The 19,955-nt window shown below is 47.1% G+C and overlaps 1 protein-coding gene across 11 annotated transcripts in view; it reads left to right on the top strand.

Annotated features, from left to right (window-relative positions):
* Ndufa10 (NADH:ubiquinone oxidoreductase subunit A10) overlaps window positions 1–19,605 on the top strand; it is a 46,671-nt gene extending 27,066 nt beyond the window's left edge. For 3 of the 11 annotated variants that reach the window (XM_087905579.1, XM_087905568.1, XM_085696404.2), the window contains one exon: window positions 13,895–14,289. In XM_087905579.1, coding sequence (XP_087761705.1) covers window positions 13,895–13,958 — 64 coding nt within the window. In that variant the 3' untranslated portion in view covers window positions 13,959–14,289. Of the gene's footprint in view, window positions 1–171; window positions 1,643–6,894; window positions 6,992–12,863; window positions 12,942–13,894; window positions 14,290–19,140 lie in introns of those variants that run through there. The other 8 variants (XR_015737715.1, XM_087905554.1, XM_087905549.1 and 5 more) reach the window with 5 other exon arrangements.
* The last annotated feature ends 350 nt before the right edge of the window (window positions 19,606–19,955 follow it).

Here is a 19,955-nt window from a genome sequence, read left to right as displayed (position 1 = left end):
CCTCTGTGAAGAATAGATCTACTGCTGTCCCCCTCAATAAAGCAGTACATCCTATCCACCAGATCCAGTACCGTTTCAGGTGCATTATCTTGGTGGACACATGTCCTCCATTCTTTAGCTGGTGTCTCCAGTTCTCCATGGCTCTATCTGATGTCACCTTATTCTTCACAGTGTGTCTCTAAGTCATGAGGCTTACATTTCTACAGTGTCCTCCAACCAAGTGCTGCAAAGCAGCAAGGATGGCAGAAAAGACAGTGGAGGCAGCAGCTACCACTCCGGTCACGTCTTCCTCTAATTTACACTCTTCTTCACCAGTCGTTTGTTCCTCCGTTGGTGTGGGGTCATTTCCAGCCCTTCAGCCAGGATCAGAGACTTAGCAGGAATAACAGCCTGCACCAAGCAGCTGGAATGGAAAGAGCGATCCTCTGTCATGGTCTGCTGTAGCTTGCTCGTTATTGGAAAGTGGCTTTGAGGGGAACATGTGTGAGTCCGCCTCCCTGTGAGAGGTGCGTGCGCTCCTGCCGCCTGCGTAGAGTAGGTTGAGGAGCACCAGACGCATTGATCAAGGGTTCCACCGTGGTCAGTTTTGTTTTGTTTTTCTTTTTTTTTTTTTCCTTTCTTAAAGTATTCAATGTTTTCTTTAAAGCAAGTATTTTGGGCCGATTCAAAAATAATTTTATTCAGTGTAGAAATTTGGGAGCACAGCCATAAAGATCCCCCCACCAGGCACCGTCCATTCATGTTGCTGCTGCTCTTCCTGCGTGCACTGTGGCTTCCTCAAACCAAGGCTATGGTGGCTCCTTGCTGTGCATGGTCTGGGTCTGGACTGACGCCATCTTAACCTCAGTGAACTCAGCTGCTCCCTATGGACTCCTTGCCTCCCTCTGCCGTGTGGAAGCAGCCTCATTCTGGTCCATCTTGCCCACTGTGTACTGTAGCAAGAGAGTCTACAGTATTGCTGGCCCTGCCTCCTCTGTGCTGTCAGCTTTGACCTCATTGGCGGAGTGGGTGCACTGATGACTAGGTGGTTAGTGCTGTCCCTTTTGTGCCGTTAGTAATGGACTGTTCTGGTGAGTGCTGCTGCAGCGCCTCCCTTTCACCAGCAAGTGTATGCATGGCACAGCCTCTCTAGTCAGCCTCTCTAGGTATTAAAAACTTCTTATTATTCTCAATATTTGGAATATTTATCCAGTCAGTGGAAGGAAGGTGGGTTTAGCTGGGTGTTTCACAGTGTTTTCTGGCCTGTCGTAGGTTTTTGCTCTCTGTTTTATCTTACCTTTTTTTCTGGCTTCATTATTTTCCTCTGCTTGCTGTAATTAGCTAGTAATCACTGGTAATTAAAGGGGCCAGAATTGACATATTTGAGTCTAATATCAGTAGTTTCCAGTTGCAGACCGTGGGAAGTCACAGACTGCATTGAGCCCCATTTGCCCAACTCCTCCTGTAACCTGTTGTTATTGTGTGTATTAATTCTCTGTACATTTTAAGTCCCTCAAGACATTATTGACTCAAGATAGGTCTGCACCACCCACCACTTAGCCCTACTGTGGCTCATATCCTCCGTGGCTCTGCTTCTGCTTAGGCTTATCCTCCTGGAGGAATTCTTTGTCGCAGCAAATTAAAATGATATTTATTTGATCTTCATTTATCTTTTATTATTGTATTTTTAAATTTGTTTGGGGGATACTTCAAACTTAAAAATGGTAAGAGAAACTGAAGAGATGGTTCAGCAATTAGAGCAGAAGACCTGGCTTCTGTTCTTAGCCCCGGCCCTGGTTACAGAAGATCCTGTGCCTACTCTCCGTGTGTCCACTGGCCTGTGGTAATCCTTAGCTATGCAGTAAATTCAAGGCCAACCTGAAAAAAGTACCTAAGAATAGAAAAAAAAAAAACTTCTCTTGCCATCTGAGATCACTGTAATGCCCTTTTATAATCCTATGTCATCAAACTCATTATACACCATTGTTCTTACTCATTACATAGTCTCTGCACCTTTTCTCCAGGGTGCATGCTTATGCATAAGGAATACCACTTCTCAGACCGCTAGGCCTGCTAGATCACACCCCAGCCTGGGCCTGGGCTGCGGGGTTGTGTTCTCTTGAGTCTTCTAGTTGACTGTAATGAGCATTAAGATTGGGACACTCAGCCAGGCAATGGTGGCGCATGCCTTTAATCCCAGCACTTGGGAGGCAGAGGCAGGCAGAACTATGTGAGTTCAAGGCTAGCCTGGTCTATAGAGCGAGTGCCAGGACAGGCTCCAGAGCTACACAGACAAACCCCGCCTCAAAAAAACAAGAAGATTGGGACACTCCACTTGAAGATGGCATTCTAATGAGCAAGATGCCACAAGACCCCACTGTATCGGGCAATCTACACGAGAGAGGATTTACATGCAGCTGCTAACCACATACCAATTGAGGGATGTCAGTGACCCCAGAGACCCAGGGTGGCTGAGGTTACATCTGATAGCTTTGTCTCCAGTCCTCGCATTTGGATTTCCTTGATATTTAAGAACTTGATACTTCAAAACATTTGGAGACTACAGATTGCTTAGCTGTTAAATATCACTTAGTTTGGTTTGTTGGCTATTTCCTCATGAGTAGTCAGGCCCTAGTTTTGTTGTGGAGGGAATGTCAAAGTACTCATTGCAACTTCCTAGGCAGTAAGTGATTCGTTGGCCCTGTCACTGCTTACATTTCCTTCTATTGTTTGATTAAATATTATGTAAGTCTTTCATTCTTCATGATCGGGAGTCAATGGGGGAATTTGGGACAGCAGGCATGTTCTCTTGTCAGATTTTCTTACCTACTTAGTTACCACTGTGATGGATTCCTTTTGTGTTTTTATTTTTGTTTTGTTTTTTTGAGACAGGATTTTACTGTAGCTCTGGAGCCTGTCCTGGAACTCGCTCTGTAGACCAGGCTGGCCTCTGCCTCCTAAGTGCTGGGATTAAAGGCATGCACCACCACTGCCTGGCCTGGTTTCCTAATTGTAGTTCTTTTTCTGTCACCCCTTCCAAATCCTCAGTATTTGCTGTGAGGAAATACTCTCCCTGTGTGCGATTTTTTGTGTTTATCTGTGTGTGTTGAAAGTCGTGAGTTCATGCTGTCAGGGTCCCACTACTTCTACAGGGCTGTGTGGTGACAGCTCAGCCTTTCTCACTCTCCCTGTTGGCACTTACAGGACTGATACTGTGGACAGTCTTGCCTGCTCCCCTGTTGCCCTATTAACAGTTACCATGGTTTGCTACAAACCCTACCAATATCTGTCACCCCCACTTTCAGGGAGTCACAAGCCATATTCAGCTTTAGGTTACACTTGGAAGGGAGACTGTCTTCCTTCGTTCTTGTGGAATAATTTGCTTGGTTGGGGCAGAGAATTCTGAATTGCCAGCTTGTTTTCCTTCATCCAGTATAGACTTGAGCATCTTAGGATCCTGGCTCTGTGTTCTAAAGAGCAGCTTGCTATTTCTGTGGCATGGTTCTTGTTTCTCTACAGGGCCTGTTTTTTGTCTGCTTGCTGATGTGGTCTTGAGCTTTGCCACGGGTGTGTGTACCTGGGGCCAGACCATGTGCTTTTGTCCTCAGTTGCCTGGAGGTTTGTGAAGCCCTTTGTCCCTGTGTCTGGTCTCCACAGTCAGTGCCAGTTCTCTGCTCTCCTCGGGCTCCCAAAGGCCGTGTCTCCCTGTGCTCTGTGCGCGGTCTTCTTACAGCCTTTCTCAGTGTGTTTCAGCCCACACGTGTTCATCTGCCATCTTCCAAGTATCGATCGATAGTCTTTCTTGCCCTTTAATCTGCTCTTCTTATCATTGAGCTTTTAATTCTCATCATTGTCTTTTTTGTTGTTTCTAGAGTTTACACTTTCATTTCAACTTTGCAAAATTAGTTTTGCTATACAAATTTTTGGAACAGTCTCAAATAAAGTAATCTGATGACTGCAGTGTCTGTCTTAGGGTCTGCTTTACTGCCGGTCTCGCTGCTGTTGTGTGATCATTTTGTCTCTGCAGCCTGGCAGGTGTTGTCTCACATCTTCTCTCACTGTGCCTGTTCCTTGTCCCTTTTGTTTGTATTTGATTAAGAATGTAAAGATAGTTTTAGACTTTAACAGTGCTGCTCACCCACAAGGAGATGCACTACACAGTTATCTGGTCAGCAGTAAAGTGAAGGCAGACCACCAGAATCCAATCTAAGGCCACACAGATGACTGCACTGATGCGTTTGCAGTTAGAGCATGTTTAGCAGGGTTGCTTCCTGTCAGTTTCATCCCTTCTGTGTGTGCTGCTGCTAGAAGCTCTGTTCAGTGCCTTATTGCTGCTGCTGCTGTTGCTGCTGCTGCTGCTGCTGCTGCTCATGAGAGTTGAGGAGACTCCGGGAGACTGATGTGCTGACTGTCAGCCCCCCTGCTCTTTGTCCTGACACCCTGAAATACAGCCCCTGCCTGCCTAAATCCCTGTAAGTGGAGGACTTATTCACCATCCCTCTGTGCTTGTAAGGGAGGGCAGAGTTGGTCTGAGCCAGCTAGTCATCCAAAAGCTAGACGTAGGTAGGTGGTTATATGGTAAGCTTGATAACATCATTGTAGATGTGCTTTTATGGCTTTCTGTATTTTGAAGTTCTGCTGGGTGTCGTCTTGTCAACTTGATGCAGGCTTTGGGGAGAGGGAATCTCAATTGAAAAAATGCCTCTACCAAATTGGTCTTTGGACAAGCCTGTGAACATTTTTTTGATTGATGATTAATATGGAAAGGCCCAGTTCACTATGGGTGGTACTACCCCTGGGCAGATGGTCCTAGATAGTATAAGAAAGTAAGCTAATCAAGTCATGTGGAGCAAGCCAGTAAGCAGCACTCCTCTATTTTCTGTGCCTCAGTTCCTACCCCTAGGACCCTGCCTTGAGTTCCTGCCCCAACTTCCCTGGGACAGGAACTATATAAGATGAAATAAACTCTTTGCTCCCCAAGTTGCTTTGGGTCATGGTGTTTTATCACAGCAATATACCTAAGACAATATACTAAGATAAATACTGAATAACAAAGAGAGTCTATGGCATTGAACATGTGAATTTAATTAAATGTTAGAAATGTTTAAGATTTTAAACAAATAATTGGAAAAATCTATTTTTTTATTTCTGGTATTTTTAAAAATAAGTTTAGTTTTTAAAAGACGTAACATATAATATGTAATGTTATATATAATATAATATATCATAATATATATTATATGATATTACATATAGATCGTGTGTGTGTGTGTGTGTGATGGCTGTGATGTCACCAGCTTTCAGGAGATACAAGGCATGGACCCTGGGTGTCAATTAAGTGTCATTTAGGTCTCCTCAGCATTTTATTCTGTTCTTCTGTGCCAGGACCCCACCCAGACTTCTTGGCACAGACTCCATTTCTCTGCGGGCTCCTCTCAGCGGTGATGCATGTGCCCCTTGTCCTCAGTCACGGTTTAAGGAACCTGCAGTGCAGTCTCGGGTGGGCACTGGTGCGGTGAATGACCAGTGTGGCCATTTGTTGGCCTTTATTGCCCCGTGTCTTTCAGAAGGGTCTTTCAGAAGGGTCGTTCTGTCTCTTTCAGAAGTATTGTGTGTTCCTCAAGCTTCCTCTTTGGTGACTGAAAACTGTAACCGTTTAGAGGAATGTTGGTTTGTTTGTTTGTCTTTTAAGAAAACTAAGTTGTTTTCATTAATAATGATGGGTTGAAATGAAGCATGGTAATAATAACGACTTTCTTCTTAGAGTCAGAGTTTTCTTTGCTATTACAGACATCAACAATTATCACAAAATTTCCCTCTGGAAATTGCATTATGGATGAGTCAGAGATGAACGCATGAAGGCCCTCTGTCTGTTTCCCACCTAGCTATTGACAGTCTGGGAATCTGTAGCTTTCACGAAGACACTTCTCTGGCAGCAGAACTGTCTTCCAGCCACTGTGCTCAGACCTCAAACAATTCTGACCTAGTGATTTGCTTACACTGCTCTGGCAAGCACTACTGTCACTGCTGTCCGGGAGCCAACACTGCCTCACCCCACTCCCAGGAAGCATAGAGTGCCACCAGCAAGATAGTGAGTCCAGCCAAGCACTTGAGGCTACAGTGTTAAGACACTTCATGTCATGAGGAGGGAGGCAGTGAAAAGGAGCAAACTGGCTGGGTATAAAGAAGTATAGGAACTGTGTGCACCTTGGTACTGTGGGAAGGTCAAGAGGTATAGTCAGACTTTTCTTTGGGCCACCAGCTCAAAATAACCACACAGAGACTTATTATTATGAATGTTGGCGTATAGCTTAGGCTTGTTCCTAGCTAGCTCTTAAATCTTAAAGTGATCCACTGTATTTATCTGCGTTCTATCATGTGGCATTACTTCTCTTCCATCTTGCACCCCTGTTTCCTTTCCATGTCTCCTGGCATCCCCTTGTGCCTAGAGCCCTCCTCCTCTTCCATTCTTTCCCAGAAATCCCCCTTATACCTTCTGCTGGCTATTGGCCATTCAAATTTTTATTACACCAATCACAGAAATACACCTTCACACAGTGTATAAATACCCCACAACAAGGAAGGAAGCCCAGGGTTTTGCTTTGATGACTGCGTGGGGTCTCAGGTGAACATTGAGGAAAGGTGTCAGGAGAATGGCAACTAGCTAGCCAGTATTTTCTGAGTTTGTTACTTGATTTTTGTTATTAAAAACCAAACTTTTTGTGAATTGATAGGCAAAGAGTAAGTGAGAGGAAGTTCAAAAGATGGGGGCAGAAGACAGAATGAGAACTAGAGCAGAGCTCAGGCCACAGTGCACAGAGGCCCAGCTGTTCCATTGGGGCCGTGCTTGGGACTGTCCCTGCTCATTTCGGAAGACTTAGTTGGTTTTTTATTGTTTGTTTTTGTTTTTTGTAGTGGCAGCAAAACACTTGATAAAAACAACATTAGGAAAGAATTACTTATTTTCCTGAGAGTTTCATGGGTGGCAGTCTGTCCTGGCAAGGAAGACAAGGTAGGGGACAGCAACTTATAGAGTAGTTAAGAAGCTGAGGAAGAAACCGCACTCCCGAAGACTTGTCCATGGTACTCACTTCTTCCAGCTGGGCCCCAACTCTTACTTTCCACCACCACCCAAACATCTCATCATACTATGTATCGATCCAGGGATCAGTCCACTCGTAGATCAGAGCCGTCAAAGGAAAAATAGAGGCACGCCCAGAGGTGTGCTTTACTGTCTTCCAGGTCTTTCCCAATTCAGATTAATTATCACAAGTCTGCCCTCATTGACTTGGCACCCAAAGGTAGCTCTAAACATATTATATACCCCTGCCTCCTACCTGCACGTGTGTTTACCAGTACTTCCTTCATCCATTTAACTCATTATGATGTCACAGGTCTGGCTGTGAAGAGTTGGGAGTTACCTCTACATACATGGCTTTGGCACACAAAACAATTTGTTCCTAGAAGAGTCCAACATCTGTTAGCAACTGTCTTCAGAGGGGCCTTATCAGATGGTGTAGATCTCACTGATTTTAACAGCGTGGCTTGTGGGCCCATGGGTTTGGAACTGTCACCATTGGGTAGACACTTGGAAACAGCAGCTTCCAGAATCTGTCAGTAGCCAGTAGTTCAGCAGGGGCAGGAGAGTCCCATAAGTCCCTCCCTGGTCTGTGGTTGACTGTTGACACTGACTCTCATACAGGTGTAGCGCAGGCAACCACAACTGCTGTGAGATCGTGGCTGTATCGTGCCCTGAAGATAGCATTTTGCAGCATTTTTCCTTTCATCCCACTTCTATATTCCTTCTGTTCCCTCTTCCATGACATTGTCTAACTAAGAGGCCTATAAAGGGATGAACACCTAGCCATCACTTATTCTTAGCACCCTGAGCAGGCATGAGTCTCTACATTCACTGGTATTCACTCACAGAGAAGATTCTCTGAATCAAGTAGCATTTATCTATGAGTATAATCTTAAGTATTTAGAAGGTAGCTTGGTGTCATGTCAGACAGCAGTGGTAAGTTCCCCCTAAGAACCATGGTTTCCCAACCATGAGTTTGAGAGCAAAGGTTTATTATACCAGACCTGAATTCCTTACTGTGGAGCAGGCTTCAAATCTAATCCAAGAGCTGTTGGTTACCCATAGTAGTAATGCCACTATTGCATTTGTGAATGCATCTTGTCTTTCAAGTTGGCTTTATATTTTGTAGGGTTCGCACCTGGGTAAGACCACTGAGGCCTTTTCTCACCCTTTAGTCAGCGTAACACTTGTCTGGCAGGGAAGAGACAGTTGGCTGGGTTCCAGTTTGATTTCTCTGTATCTTGAAACCAAGGTACATGGTGTCTTATCATTTAGTTCTGGTGGGTATCTGTGTGAAATACTCCTTTACACTGTGTGATGATGTGTCGCTATGATTGGTTTAATAAAGAACTGAATGGCCAAGAGCTAGGGCAGGAAGTATGGGCAAAACTTCTGGGCAGAGAGCTCTGGGAAGGAGAAAGGCAGAGTCACCAGCCAGACACAGAGGAGACAAGATGGGCAGAACAGAGTAAAGGTAACCACGCCATGTAAAAGAGTGAGGATTTTAAATTATGGGTTAATTTAAGTTATAAGAACTAGTTAGGAACAAGCACAAGCTAAGGCCGAGCTTTCATAATTAATAAAAAGTCTCCATGTGGAGAACTGGCAGGTGGGACAGAAAAAGACTGGCTACAGTTAACCAACGAGAATACTGAGAACCTGCATTGGGGCCTCTGTAACCAGTAACTTCTAAGGAGAGATTTTGCATTTGGTACTGGGATTTTTGTTCAGGCAGCCTATGGAATAGTAGAAAATATCTGGCAACTGTACATCTGCCAGAGGACTACAATTCAGGTTGTGTAAAGAACTAAGAACAAATCTAAAACTTCAAGAAAACAGTTCAATTTAAAAGTGGGCCTTAGAAATGAATAACGAATTTTCAAAATAAGAAATATTAATAGCTAATAAATACTTTAGAAAGTAGTCAGTATAATTTAGCCATTGGGGAAATACAAACTGAAACAACTTTGAAATTCCATCTCACCCCAGCCAGAATGACTGTTACCCAGAAGGCAGATGTCAGCAGATGCTGTTGAGGCTGTGGGGAACAAAGCACTCTTAGTCACTGTTAGTGGGAGTGTGAATTGGTGCATCACTATGGAAATCAGTGTGGAGAGTCCACAATAAGCAACACATGGACCTACCATATGACCCTACTATACCTCCCTTTGTATAGACCCTATTGTATCCTGCTATAGAGACCCTGGCCCATCAGTGTTCATTGCTGTTCTTGTCACAAATAGCCAGAAAATTAATCAGCCTGTATATTTTGTCAACAGATGAATGACTTTTTTTAAAAAAAAAAAGTGGTATATACAAAATGGAACTGTACTCAGCTGTAAAGAAAAATGAAATTTTTAGATACATGGATATATATATATATACAGTCTCCCAAATGAGATGAGCCAGGGCCAAAAGACAAGTACCACACGTTCTTTCTCATATGCGGGTCCAGCTTAGCCTCTTTATATCTGTGTGTTTAATTTGGAACATACTGTAGAAGCCAGGAATTAGAAAGGAACCATCGGGACTCCTTAAGGGAGGGTGTCTGGTAGAACATAGGTGATATGAAAGAAAATGATATTGTTGGGTTTGGGTTGGTTTCAGTCAGGGTAGGGAGGGTGGAGACATGGATTGTGGATGGGAGAGTCAGCAAAAACAATGGGTTTATGAAAAAGAAATAACAAGATCTCTGATTTTTTAAAGTCTATTAGAAAATAAAGTTTAAGAAAGGAAGAGAAGGAAGGTCTCCTCCATGGCTATAATGTTGTTTAAAGAAGCCTTTGTATAGTAAACTACTACCATTTAAAGAGATTTGGAAAGGGCTTTGACTTCTTCCTGAACTGTCATTTTGAGTGTATGCCATACCTTTGTTTGGACATGGTTTTGCCTGACTTAACAGTTTTTACAGTGCTGATCTGATAGTGACAAATTCCTTTGGCTGGCTAACTAAAAAATATTTATTTCAACTCAATTTGTGAGGTGTTTTCAATTGATACAAGATTCTAGCTTAACTGTTCTTAAACACCTGGAAGGTCCTCTATGCCTTGAGCCTGCATCGTTTCTCATAAGAAGTCTAGTCAACTTTTGTCTTTGGTCTTGTTGCCCCAGGAATCTTTCAGGGTTTTCTGTAGCCCCGTTAGTGCTGTTTTTAAGGCGTTCATTGTGATTTGCTTCTTTGTATCTTGCAGAGGTTTGCTGAGTTTCTGGGTGTGCTCTCTGTACCTTTCAAAGCATTTGGGAAAGGTTTCACTATTCCTAGTGGTTTGGGGAATCTATTATATGTGCATTAGATGGAAGTTTTATGGGTCACTGAAACTGCTTTGGCCATTTTCTTTCTGTCTTATTTTGAGTCAATTCTGTTATATCTTTGTGTTCACTATTTTCTGTGCTGTTAAGAAATATGCTGTTGTTCCATTGTGTTCATTTGGATCTTCAAAGAAACAGAAGACAAAGGAAATGTTGAAGCAATGTATTGAGGGGAAGCAGAGAAGAGACAACTGGAAGGGGCAGGAGAGCCTGTGGCATGTCTGACAGGCAGTGGGGAGGACAGATCCAGGAGGCGTGTGGCCAGGCTAGAGAGCTCTGGGAAGAGCCTGTGCCTACAAAGTGGACTGGCACTGCTCCTTTGCACCCAGCCATTAACAGGGAGGGTGCAGCCTGCCTCGAGCAGGGCAGTCCCAGGGGCCCATCCTTCATAGCTCCACATTTGCGTGACCCCCCTCCCCCATCCAATAGAATTGTACTTCAGGAATCTTATTTTTAAACATGGAGCTTCTGCCTTTCTGTTTTCCAGTTCTCCCTTATTCTGTCATCTGTCATTTTGTTCCCAGAACATATCGAGCACTTTCCTAACAGATGCTTTAACGTCCCTGTTCACTAATCCATCGTGTTCGTCATTTCTGAGTCAGCCTGATTCTCCCTCTGGCTGAGGGTCACATTTTCCACTTGCACATGTCTGGAAGTGCATCACTGCTGCAACACACTGTGAGTTTTATGGTTTGGAATGCTAGATGTTCTTCTATTCTGAGACAAGTGTTAGAAGTGTTCTGGCTGCAGTGCAGTTACTTGCACATCAGCAGGAATCCTACGAGCAGTGAGTTTTAGTTTTCCAGGGCCTGTTTTGGGGGACATTATAACCTGAGATCTCTCTTACGCTCATGTGTGTGAGGAGGGGCCAGTGGGAACCCATCTGACCCACCCCCTGAAGTGAGTAGCCATGGGTTCCTTCTGCTCACAGCTCATAGAGGTTTTGTCCAGCCTTGCAGGATATCACCTTTGCTGCCTGGACATTGTTTTCAGCTGAAGGCCAGTGACCCTGACAAATTCTGGAGCTCTTTCTCTGCCTAGACCCTATGTCCCTACGTCTACCCCATACACTTTGGCCTATCTAGGATCAGGTAGGACATGGGACTCAGCTTTCCAGTTTCTAAATGCTTCTTGTTAGAGAGGCCAGATGCAATAGCACACACTGTTGGGAAGCTGCTCTTACTTGATGGCGCTTTGTCTGGCAGTCTCAGTTGTCAGGCCGCGGTCCTGGAACCCGGGGCCCGAAGGCCATATGTTACAAATTGGCCCGTGTCCAGTCTGTGGTCAGGGGAGGGCTTTTCTGCACTTGCTGCTTTGAAACTGAAGTGTCCACTCAGCTGGCCGTGGCATGTAGAAGGGGTATCTTTTATGACTTTCAGAACCCCACTCCTTCATGTTAACTTAAATCCAAAACTCAGTGGCTTCACTTGGGATACACCTTGCCATTGCCTCTCCTAGCCCCAACTGAACCTTGGTGAAGCCCCATAGTCAGCTTGTGCACAGGCGGGTAAGGTGCCCTGTTTGCAAGGACAGCCAGCCTGAAGAGCAGCCAGTTTGCTTGTCCTGGTGGGAGGCCCTGGAGACCACGAGCAAGGAGAGGAGGTGCTGAGTCAGTTCCCTTGCCTAAGCCTCAGCACAGTAATCCAGACCAGAACTTCCACACTGTCAAGTTAGAGCCATGGAGGGGTGCTGTCTACACCTGCTGTTCAGGCTGTTTTGCTTCAGCAAGCAGTTCTGTTTCTGGGAGTTTATCCGAAGCATCTACAAAGGGGAAGCATTGTAGGGAGGAGTGGAGGCTGGAAACAATAGGGCATGGCAGCACAGGTCCATCTAGGCTGGAGAGGGCAGAATGGGGTGTCTAGGGACTCGGGCTCAGCACCCACTCCAGAGTTGGAACAAGTGCAGATTCTTGTACCATTTGCTTTAGGCAAGTGACCTACTCTTTTTGTTTGTTTGTTTGTTTTGTGTTTTTGTTTTTTGAGATAGGATTTCTCTGTGTGGCTTTGGAGCCTGTCCTGGAACTAGCTCTTGTAGACCAGGCTGGCCTTGAACTCAGAGATCCACCTGCCTCTGCCTCCCGAATGCTGGGATTAAAGGCTTGTGCCACCACTGCCTGGCAGTTTACTCTTTTTGAAAAAAAAATTAAAAATACATGCTCGTCCTGTAACATTCTTTGTGTCTCCAGCTGTCCAGGGCCCTGTCCAGAGGCAGTTGTGTCTTGAGCTTCATTTGGAGCCTTCTAATGATCTGAATTGCTGGTTTAGATTCAGCATGGCTTCCAGCCCACAGATGAACAGTTAGTAACTAGGAGCTTAGGGGTGCTGTGTCTTCTCCCCAGAACCTGGGGGTGTCCCTTACTGGATTTCATAAGCCAATTAAATGCTCCCGAAGAATTCCAGAGAGTGAGTTTGTGAAGCAATTAGTAGACATTGGTGAGACTCAGAAGGCTTTGAGGTTTTCAGCTAGTTTTTACCTGCTCTACTTTAAAACTCAGGACAGTGGTGGTTGAAAGCCCTGGCCTTGCCGACGGACTGGCCGCTGGAGTAGTGCAGACCTGCTCAGATGTCTTCTGTTCGTCAGACAAAATTGTGTGAATCGGTCCAGCAAGTGAGAAGAAGCGACCTTCTCTTCAGCTGGAAGGCAGTTGGAGAAGCTTCGTGTTTCAGTGGTTGTGAGGCTGGTCTGCAGCACACTGTACCTTTATGTCTTGCCTGAGACAGTTCTAGTCATGCCAACTTGTCTCTGCTGGAAAGTTTCTGGTTCACACTGTGGAAAGGTGGGGGAGGGGGTCTGCCTCTAGCCTCTGCCTGCCCTCATGTGGCCTTTGTACTGATAGGCTGCCCTGTGGATTTGTGGGGCATTCTGCTGTCATACTGGACAGGTCCCTGTCGTGCCCTTTGCTTGTCTAGAGTTCTTTCTGAGCCCTGAGGCTGTTAACACCTGGGTTCTTGTTTGTGACATCCAACTCTCCAGCTGGAGAAGGACAGTGATGACAGACCAGAGGCCTCTCCCACCGCTTCCTTGCTTCCACAGTCGTTTCTTGCCTATGCTCCTTCAGACCTGGACATTTCAGTGGCTTCCCAAGGCCTGTGCCATCTTCCTGACCTGCCTGCACTTCCGCAGGACCTGTGTTAAGCTCACACTCTCCCCTCATGCACTCTTCCAAGCCAAGACCCTGGTGACCATGGCCTCTTAGTGATCTCGTCACTGGTTCTCAAAGCCAGTCACCATTCACAATAATCAAACAGGCAGTCAGGGTTTGAAAACAAGACATTTCCTAGGCTGGGTCCCCTCTGCCAGCTCTTGCTGAGTGTCACTGCTGTCTCTTGTCCCTCCTGTCCTTATTGACATCAGTGAGAATTCTGCGGGTTTATCTTATCTAGACAAGGCTTCTCTGGGCAGGACTGCTTCATTGCAATGGATCCCTGCTCTCTGGTGCTCCTCTGGGTACTAGATGGGCAGTAGCTGACCAACTGGGGGATGGGCAGGTGGTCTTAAACAGTGTTTTAATGCCTTCCCCCACAGCTGCCAGGCCGCAAGTACAACCCAGGATACAATGAAGAGGTGGGTGACAAGTGGATCTGGCTGAAGTGAATGATCCCCTCTGCCACGCTGTGTCACAGCCATGAAGATGTCTGCTCTGCCCAACTTTGAACTCCAGAGCTTTACAAGACAACAGGAAGAAAAAGCAATGATCAAGAAATTGCCCGAAGAAATGGTCAAGAAAAAAGTCTTTCCTGTGCCTAGTTAGTTGATTGAATGATTCAACTTCCATTGAAAAGGTTCTGGAACCTTCCAGTAAAAACAAAACAAAGCAGGTCTGCTCTGGAAGAGCAGCTCCCACTGGACACCCCGTGTCCCTGTGCTGTGTCTTTCAATCCTGCCAACTTCAAGAAATAAATCTGGCTCTATAGCTCCTCCTCCTGTGTCCACATGCGTGCACATATGCATGCATGCACGCACGCACGCAAACACATACACACATACATGTGGTGGTGATGCGCAGCCCTTCCATGCCTTCCCTGCAGTTTGCATTCACACACAATGTTGAAATGGTTTTCTGAAGCATTTCTTCTTTTAACAGTGCACATTAGAACAAAAAGGGAAGAAGAACCCCACGACTAGCAGAATGGTGTCGTCTAGAGTAGGCTCACTTGATGAGCATGGAATGTGGGTACAGAAGCAAGGTCTCATAATGTCACCAAAAATCAGGATGCCAGTCCCAAGTGAAGAAAGCAATTGCGTTTTGGTTTTCACCTGTATTGGACCCTAGTGGGAAGGAGTCTTTATGAGCGAGTGTCAATCTGTGTTGCTATTCAGGAGTACCTCTGTAAGTTGTCCTAAGTTGTAAGTTTGTACTGAGCCCCTGCTACATATGATTTAAATTTAACTTAATTAAAACTTAATGAAATTTAGCTCTCAGTTTCCTAGTAGCACTGGGCTCTATCAGGTATGCGCAGCACATGGCAGGTGGGGTCAGTATTAGAACAGAAGACTTTCATCTTCCAGAACGGTCTGCTTGGCCTGACTGCTGTTGTCACCCACCTGCCATTCCTCCCTCTCTTCCTCCTCCTGAAACGGGCCAGCCCTGGAGTGTTGTGGAACTCATTGAAGAATGGATTAAAGAGAGAAAGAATCTTTATCTTGGCTATATTTCCGGCCCATGCCTACGAGGAACTGCTTCTCCCTAACCTCTTCACAGCAGACACGCACAGCCTTCTCAGCCATGTTGGCTAGCCCATGTCAGCACAGCAGAGCCCACATGCTTGTTTCATTCCCAGGAGCTCTACTCCCTGGGTGCGTGTCGCTTGTGATTTGTGTTGCTACAGAAGTCCATCTTCCCATTTCCTGTGTTCACTCTACATTGAGCAAAGGAAGATGAGTCCACTTTCCCAGACTCCTCCAGGGTGAAGCCCTGCGGAGGAGTCTAGTAGAAGCTCTAATCTGGTTTCAGTGCATTGCCTCATTAGTTTCACCAAAATGCTTACTGCCCTTTGAAACGTAGATCAGGGCTGAGATAAAAGCATGCGCTTTGCATAGCCCACACTGGCAGCCTCAGAGCTTTGAGGATCAGGAATTCAGCACTGTCTCAACACTGGTTCTGTGTGCTTTCTATTGAAGAGGAAGTCCTCGGTGACTTAACGCCCTTGTGGCTGTCCTCCCCCAACACCCACACCCACCGCCGGTCTTCAGCAGAGCAAGGCTCAGCCTGGTGGCAGCTGGCATGCTCAAGCATCAGACTGCTGCCAACTTCAATCCACCATATAGCCAGCCATGGAGCCATGGCAAATAGCCACCCACCAGACAAAGTCATGCAGTGAGGCCAGTGTATAGCTACGTGGCCACTCGCGGGTGCGAGGTACTAGGAGGGGCTCAGAACCTGCAGTCAGGCTGCAGTGATGTAGTATGGGGTTGTGCAATCAGTACAAATGAAGACCTTTTCCTTGCTTTACATTGGGCCCCTCTGATGGCTCCTAATTGCTTAGACATCCTGTGTTCTGTTTACCAGAAAGGTCTTCTGCATTGGCTGTTGGTAAGCAGTGTGTGCTGGCGCCAAGGAGACAGGCCTGCTCTGTGGCAGATGTGCAAGGTTAGGGCTGCTGTGCAGTAGGCAGGATGGTGCTGCACTTAACACCCTACACATAATGTAGCCTTTGAAACAGCTCAGAGCTGGGAGGTAGAGCCCGAGTCACCCTGGGCTTTACATCGAATATAAAGCCAGCCCTGAGGGCATTCCTAGGACCTGCAGTCCTTAGGTCCTTTTGTCCTATTGAGGTTTTAAGCTTCTCTGAAAGACAGCAAGTCCAGGATTTGACCAGAGAGTTTGAAGGAAAGTGCCTTTCTCACCTACATGGCCCTGGGCTCCTTGTCGGGAGGCCCGAGCTCTGAGTTTTGGTGCATCCCATTTTCACTGGAACTCTGATCTGACACCCTAGGACCAGAGATCTCCAATATAGGCTTACCCCAAAGGATCAATGACAAGGGCTCTTTAAGGCAGGGTGTCACTGGCACCTATGAGATGACCTTTATGACTTTTTTAGTATTCTGACAGGAAGCTAGTCCAATAGATCTACCCTTTAAACCTGCGTTTTCCTAGGAAGGAGTGGTGCCAGCAACAGCAGGGTCTTTCTCCTGCTAGTGCATTGGAAGCAGAGGCTCCCTGTGTTCCTTGCAAACTCGGTAGCCTCGTGGTGGTGAGCAGACTGAGGGGCCAGAGCTAGGGCATTCCAGGTTCGGGGCATAGTCCAGTGGGATGTGACGGAGGCCTCAGCCAGGTCAATGGCAGGAAACAAAATGATACTGCCTTGGAGACAGAGCAATATGACAATGCAATACTAAGGACAAAGACACATGTACTGGCTTCCCTCCTCAATCCTAGGTGGTCACATCTACTGCCTGCTAAGCCTAGGGCCACTGCAGTGGGCATAGCCCAGTGGTGGTTAGATCTGTATGTGGGATCGTCCATCCCAGGCTTTCCTAACACTCCCCATATGCTGCCTTCAACCCTTTCCACTGCCTGCAGCAGGGAAGTGCAAGGTCAACTTCAAATTACAGCAATCTGTGCTCTTAGGCCACTGTTTGCCTGTAGGAGGTAAAGGGAGCCCACACAGTTGGCTCTTCAGGATACCCTTTCGAGGCCCAGGCTGCTCAGAGCAGAACAGAGCCCTGGAGAGGTAAGAGGTTAGGCAGAGATGGAGAAAGAACCATTGTGGATAAGAGCTGGCCAATGGGGAAAAAGCACTGACTTGAAGGACCCTTTTGTTTGAAAATGGATACAGGGATGGTTATATAGGTGATGGAGTCACAGCCTGTAGGTACCCTGTAGTGAGGAGTTGTAGGCAGATGTGTGCACCTGCCCTTAATCGCCTAGTGAGAATTTCTCATTTCAACCAGCCCTCAGTCAAAACAGTTGTTTAGACAAGGGTCATTTTCCTTAGCCTTTTAATTCACTTGCTGATTCCGCACCCTGACTTTCCCAGTGGCCAATCAGGAAAGAATGGGTGCCCCAAGGCCCTGTTGCTGATCAAACCCAGGTCAGGAAATACTCTTCCTTTGTTATGAGAAATAAGACTCTGAAGTCCAAACTGGAGTGGGTGTCTTAGGGGGAGCGACACCTCACGGATCAGCCTCACAGCCAACCTCCAGACCATGAGCTCACTGTCGTCACTGAGGAAATGCAGCCACAGACAGAAGGAAGCTCCAGCATTCCTAGATACCTCTTGGCACACAGCTCCCCAGGAGTCCTGTGTGATGTCTGTGGAGACCCAATGTGGATGTGCCATGTGTTCTGCACACTGTCCTGGGAGGGATAAGGAGGCACCGCTGATATCTCTGCCTCCTTGACTGTGAGCTCTTAGACTGGCAGTAAGAGGCCAAAAGGCTTTCCCATCAGGTTACATCCTACCACGGGACCCATCCCCACCACACCCTACCACAGGATACACCCCCACTTCACCCTACCACTGGACACACACCCACCCCATCACACCCTACCACTGGACACACCCACCATACCCTACCTCTTCTGCACACACACACACCATATCCTACCACTGGGCACACCCACCATACCCTACCACTGGACACAGCCCCACTACACCCTACTACTGGACATACCCCATCACACCCTACCACTGGACCCACACCCCACCACACCCTATCACTGGACCCACTCCCCACCACACCCTACCACTGGACCCACTCCCCATCAGCTGGGCACAGCTGTGGTGCCTGAGCACAGGGTCCCACTCAGCACTGGGCCACGTGTGTCATATTACCACCCTGGGAGGTGAGCATTGCTGGGGCCAAGAGGATCAACCGGTGTCCAAAGACACCGTCTGGTTACTGCCTTCAGGAAGTGTTCTCCGGAGCATGGGTACGCTGCTGGAGCTCAGCCCTTGATTCAGCGGCTCTTGCTGGTGTCAAGGGAGTCTTGCTCTCACGCAGCGATCAGAGTCCCGAAGACCTGTGGGCTGTGCAGGCTGAGGATGGAGCCTGAGGAGGTCTGGGTGTCCAGGTTGCTCAGCCTGGAGATGGGTTCTGGGTGAGGGAAATCTCAAGGCCCACAAAATGCCCTGGCCCCTGATACTCAGTGTGAGCTACAACTTGTTTCCTCACAACCCTGGATCTCACGTGACAGACACCCTTGCCCTCAGGATTCCCCATGCAGCTCCCCTGATAGCAGCCTGCTGTCAAGTCTCTGCAGCCCTGAGGTGCCCTGTGGCCAGCAAGGTGACCCTGGTCCACCCCATGTCAATGCCCAGTGCTCCCTAGATCTAGGAACCACCCCCTTTCTCTAGTCCCCTTCTTGGCCTAAAGCAAGTCTTTTGGTGGGGCTGGTTAGGAACCAGCAGCTGTTGAGGGGGAACCATCTGGGAGAAGGGTGAGCTGGCTCAGAGAGCCCTGGACAATAGTAGGGGAAATTGCAGGAAATGGGAAGAAATGGCAGATCCGGGCCCTATTTTCCAAGCTGCCAAGCTTTTTGAATATACATATAACAGGTATAATTATGTCTCTTCCTTCCAAACACTTCAGATCATTTTTTCCCTTTTTAAACTGGCATCCCATCCTTCTCGTCAGCAGTGCTCAGACCTCCTCTCCGGCCTTACAGACTCCCAGAAGCCAGTGGGAAGCCAAAGGATAGAGCCTGTGCACTGCTGCCACCACCGATGCCCCTAGTGTGTGCTGGCCTGGCAGAGCTGGCACCTCCAGGCAACACCTGGCACTTGTCTCCAGGGCACCATGCAATCACCTTGATTGTGTACCTCCAGGTGTTCCAGGTTCAAGGCTTCTTGAATCCCACCTGCCCCTGCCCATCCCTTCAGACTCTCGGTGTGAGTTTCACTGGTTAAGCATGCAGCTGAACAGACAGAATGGCGTGTGGATGGAATGGAATGACCTACCTGCAGGTCTAATGTCACTGGTCCCAGGCTTCTCTGCTTCCTGACTGCACATGCAGTGTGAATGGCTGCCTCGAGCTGTTGCCACCATGCTATCCCCGCCAGGATGGACCGTACTTGAACTGTGGCCAGAATAAACCCTTTTTTTGTTGTTTTTTGTTTGTTTGTTTGCTTTGCTTTGTTTTTGTTTTGAGACACGGTTTCTCTGTCCTGGAACTAGCTCTTGTAGACCAGACTGACCTCAAACTCATAGATATCTGCCTGCTTCTGCCTCCTGAGTGCTGGAATTAAAGGCATGTGCCACCACCCAGCCGGAATAAACCTTTTTTTAACTTACTTTAGCTGAGTGTTTTATCACAAAAACAAGAAAAGCAACAAACACAGCCTGTCCAGCATTTCTCCTGAGAGGTGGGACCTGGAAGGGACCCTGTGCACTAAGCTGCCTGGGGTCTGACCCTGTGTTTGCACCTGACTGGAGGCCTTAGGGCCTCCTCCCTCCCACCGCAGCTCTGACTTGTACAGTCTTAGTACTAGAGTTAGTTAACTTGAAGCGAGAGGAGGCTTCAAGTCTTAGGACCTCCCAACACAAGGGGTGCCTTCTTGAGGCTGGGTGATAGGCTGTGCACAGAGGAGGAGAGGCCTAGAGCCTCAGAAGCCTTGGATCCCCACCCTCTTCCCTCCTCTGA

The sequence above is a fragment of the Myodes glareolus genome, chromosome 1, assembly GCF_982192425.1.
Source record: "Myodes glareolus chromosome 1, mMyoGla1.1, whole genome shotgun sequence".
NCBI classification, from domain to species: Eukaryota; Metazoa; Chordata; class Mammalia; order Rodentia; family Cricetidae; genus Myodes; species Myodes glareolus.
This window is presented reverse-complemented; position numbering and strand designations above follow the sequence as displayed.